The following is a 4,642-nucleotide window of genomic DNA, read 5'->3' on the forward strand; positions in this document are numbered from 1 at the left end:
AAAATGTTTGACTAGATATTTTGACCAAAAAGCGACGGACTAAGAGATGTCGTCCATCGCTTTTTTAAAAAACTAATTAATAAAATAAAATAAATTAAAACGACGGACAGCGTGGTTATTGTTTAATTTATAAATAATTATTTTTAATAAAAAGCGACGGACTGCGTCGCTATCTATATAAAATAATTAATTAGCAAAAATCCGCGAAAAAAAGCGACGGACTGCTAGCGACGGACTAAGAGACGCTGTCCGTCGCTTTTTTAAAATGTTTGACTAGATATTTTGACCAAAAAGCGACGGACTAAGAGATGTCGTCCATCGCTTTTTTAAAAAACTAATTAATAAAATAAAATAAATTAAAACGACGGACAGCGTGGTTATTGTTTAATTTATAAATAATTATTTTTAATAAAAAGCGACGGACTAAGAGATGCAGTCCATTGCTTTTTGTAAAATAATTTTAAAAATAATTATTTTAATTAAAAAGCGACGGACGGCATCTCTTAGTCCGTCGCTTTTTTGGAGCGACGTTGTCCATCGCTTTTTCTTCCGTCGTTTTTTACCAGTTTTTTAGTAGTGTGGGTTAAATTAAGGGGTGAAGGTGGGGTTTTAATTTCAGCAAATAGAAATCCGCCACATAATAAAATTAATTTAATAAAAGTCTGTTAGTTTTAAGGGTAAGGGTGGACCGAAAAGGTAGAGTGAGGGGTATTTTTAGCCAAATAGGTGGATGAATGGTATATTTGAACCTTTTCGGATAGTCCAAGGGTATTTTTGGCCCTTTTCCGTTTTATTTATTGCCTTGTTTCTGGTTTTTTTTCCCAATCTATTTGTCAATTTTCACACATGAACATGGTGGTTATGGGCTTATTTAAGAGTTGAATTTATCATTATCTAAACTTTTATGTGATGAGTTGTATGAATTTTCAGAGAAAAAAAATGTTATGTGAATTTACCACAAATTACGTATGGGATCAGGTCGCTTGACAATATTAAAAACAATACAAAAAAAAAATACTTGAAGTAATAACAAAGATGTTTACATGGAAACCTCCTTGTTCAAGGGAAGAGAGAATCACGATATGTGACTTCACCAACAACTATTCACTAAACAAAGAGCTAAGATTCAGATTATAAACCCTTGCAATCTAGAAATTAAACTCTTCCTTCCCCTTGTAACAACTCTATTACAAAATGAAACAAAACAATAACTCTATTACCCACCATATTAACTACCTCTAGTTAACATAGACCTCAACCAAACTCAACACAGCTAACTCTAGCTATATGAACTCGACTTCATATAGATTACAACTGAAATGATCTATATCCCTTTATAGCATAGGAATAGATCTTACAATATTTGAACACAAGTCATTAGACTCACATAACAACTAAAGACTACACTTGATCTCTCGATCAAGTCCCTTGCCGCGTATGAGCATAATCTTTCCTTGAGAGAGATGACTTTTGCTTTTTCGAAAATGTTTGTAAAAATTAATTTGTTTCTTGTTAAAGTGTCCAATAATGAATGGACAAAAACAACCTAGTGGGACGTCATTGGTGAAAACTCTGTCTCTTATGTTGTACCCACGCACCACAACATGTCTGACAACTTTACAATTGTTCTCCATTTATTTATGGACTACTATTCATGAGATCAGATCCCTCTACCAAGTCCCTTGATTTGTTAAATCATCAAAACTTTAAAATATAACATAATGATTTGAGGATAGTGTGCATATACGATTGGGGGTATTGCTATGATCATTGTGAGTTCACACCAAGTGGGAGGAAGATAACTCTTTTTTTTTTTTTATAGAGGATAGATTAATCTGCCTATGGTAAAAGATTTACGTCCAACACGGTTTGATTCTGTTTTATGTATTATTAATTTGATTTATTGATTTTTAAATAAGTTAAATCAATAATTAAATCAAAAAGATATTTTTTCAGTTTTCGGTGTTCGGTTTATCGATTTTTGGTCCTTAATTTAAAAAATAAAATATTTTGGTCCTTAACGGTTCGATTTTCGATTTAATCAATAAGAAAATGTTCATAAAATAATTATATGACTCCTCCAACAACAACTTGGCGTGACAAGACGATAATATAACATTATCGAATGCTCATAAAATAGAAGCAATTTTAACTAACATGAAAAGAACTATACAAGCGCAACACAAATAAAAGAACTAGGACAATTATGTGAATTGAAGACTAAAGGACAAAGGCAATAACCAATCATAAGGTACTATATCTAACATTTATATAGGGCAAAGTAATAAATTACTATTGTCTTAATGAGTTACCAATTTACCCAGTAACCCAATATTAAAAAACCAACATCAATCCAATAACACAATTTTTTTTTTTATAAAATCATTAAAAACTTGTTAACCCAATAACAATAATTTAATAATATTTTTACTGTTCAATTTATTGAACGGATGAAATTGTTTTGTAATATTCTAAAATAAAACAATGAAAACAAGGAGGTGCGGGGTATCGATCCCCGTGCCTCTCGCATGTGAGTAACATCCCCTGTTTGATAAAGTGAATCTTTATTTCTTTAATAATCATTTACTGTTTCTGTTCGTATTTACTTGTCCAATTTTGACTTGACATATCTATTAAAGAAATAATTATTGACATAACGAATTTACTATTCTACCCTTATTAATTGATAGAATTTCAAAATCAACTAACTTTTTAAAAATCATTAACTCTCAAATAAATTAAGAATATAATAGGTAAAAAATAGTATATTTTTTTGTGATTTGTCAAAAAATAACAAGTAAAAAGAAACAAGTAAATAGTCAAAATTGGACAAATAAAAAAGGACAGAGAGTAAGTTGTTGTGAAAAAGGAGAGGCTGCTAAACACTTATTAGGTGGATCACATTTGTGTGGTGACAAGTTTTTGTGTGCAAAACAGAAAATGCAACAATGAAATCTTGGTCCATTGCCTAGACTGCTGAAGTCACACGATATGCATCAGCTTTAACACTGAAAGCACATAGCTAATTAGCATGGTGCTACTTAGCATCCCCTATTCATCCCCATCTTTCAACAATTATACTACCTTTTATCACTCGCAAAGCCAAAGCCAAAGCCAGAGTCGATATGTTAAAATTGGTATCCGATGTGGGATAGCAGAGCCATCAGGGGAACCAGCACCATTAGGACAGAAGACAAAGTACAATGATGGATTGTTTGAGAAGGCATTCATGACTCTATTCGCACGTAAGATGGAGAATTTTGGCGCGAGTAAAAAAGAGTCTGATCAAAAGAAAAGAGGTTTTTTTGATTATGACTATGATAGTTTTGTGGATGTTTCGCGGAAAGTGATGCAGGGGAGGTCACGGTTGCAGCAGCAGCAAGTTGTTCGTGAAGTCCTCATGTCTATGCTTCCTCCTGGAGCTCCTGCTCAGGTACTAACCTCTCCATGTTAAACGTTATCGTTCTTAAAAGTATAATAATAGCTAATTCATATAATATGTTTGTTGTTGGATGCTTACAGTTTAGGAAATTGTTTCCACCAACCCAATGGGCAGCAGAATTCAACGCCGCAATTACTGTGCCTTTCTTCTTCTGGTTAGTTGGTCCTTCGGAGGTACATTAATCAAACTATATATATGTCCTTTAACTTAGCCTCACTGATATTTATGACCTCCAGTGTAAAATTGAACAAATAGATATACATATCCTACGTGACTTAATATATGTAGGATGCCACATAGGATACAAAATTGTCATGTAGGACAAACATAGGATGAATGTGTCTATTTGTTCTACAAGTTTAAGTGTCTATTTGTGCACGTAGATGTCAGCTAAAGCCAAGTTAAAAGGGCATATTAGTATTATGCCTAAAAAGAACGGCCTACTGTGTTTTGAATTTCTGTAATTGCTAGCTTCTCATTTATAATGTTATGAATAAGGTTGTCGAAGTGGAGGTAGATGGGGTGAAGCAGAAAAGTGGAGTTCACATAAAAAAGTGCAGGTACAAATCGATTCATCCATTGTGACTAAAATAGTTGTGTGACTTTACTGTTATAATTGCGGAAAATATCAAATTGTTTTTTGTGATTGAAGGTATTTGGAGAACAGTGGATGTGTAGGAATGTGTGTGAATATGTGCAAAATACCAACACAAGACTTTTTCACAAACGAATTCGGACTTCCATTAACAATGAATCCAAGTAAGTATTCTTCAACTTTGTTAATTTGCAGGGGACAAGCAGTTAGATCACTTTTTGTACATGGAGAGTAGTATATGTCTATTACTCATCATCCAATTTGGATATATTGCAGATTTTGAAGACATGAGTTGTGAAATGATTTACGGACAAGTACCACCGCCATTTGAAGAAGATCCTGTCTCCAAACAACCTTGTTATGCGAGTATATGTAAGTTTTTGTGAGAAGAGTCCTTAGTTGAATGACTTTGATGTTATAAAAGAAAGTTGAGCGACTTTCTGTGAAAAAAACTATTAACTGAGTAACCATATGAGATTTTAACTCATCTTTATCTACGCAGGCACCATTGCAAATCCCAGCTCAAATGTCTGTCCAAAACTCAGCGCGAATTAGGTGGAGATCAGTTTGGTCAATTATGCCGATGGGGGGGGGGGGGGGGTTTA

At 33.4% G+C, this 4,642-nt stretch overlaps 1 protein-coding gene across 1 annotated transcript; it reads left to right on the top strand.

Moving 5' to 3' along the window:
* Nucleotides 1-2,923: 2,923 nt before the first annotated feature.
* On the top strand, nt 2,924-4,628 carry LOC102602280 (beta-carotene isomerase D27, chloroplastic). Its single transcript, XM_006352154.2, has 6 exons — nt 2,924-3,433; nt 3,523-3,615; nt 3,941-4,002; nt 4,095-4,201; nt 4,314-4,409; nt 4,540-4,628. The coding sequence occupies exons 1-6, from the start codon at nt 3,032-3,034 to the stop codon at nt 4,590-4,592; spliced, it is 813 nt and encodes a 270-aa protein (XP_006352216.1). The 5' UTR covers nt 2,924-3,031; the 3' UTR covers nt 4,593-4,628.
* Nucleotides 4,629-4,642: the final 14 nt, after the last annotated feature.

Source organism: Solanum tuberosum, unplaced genomic scaffold, assembly GCF_000226075.1.
Source record: "Solanum tuberosum cultivar DM 1-3 516 R44 unplaced genomic scaffold, SolTub_3.0 scf00147, whole genome shotgun sequence".
Classification (NCBI taxonomy): Eukaryota; Viridiplantae; Streptophyta; class Magnoliopsida; order Solanales; family Solanaceae; genus Solanum; species Solanum tuberosum.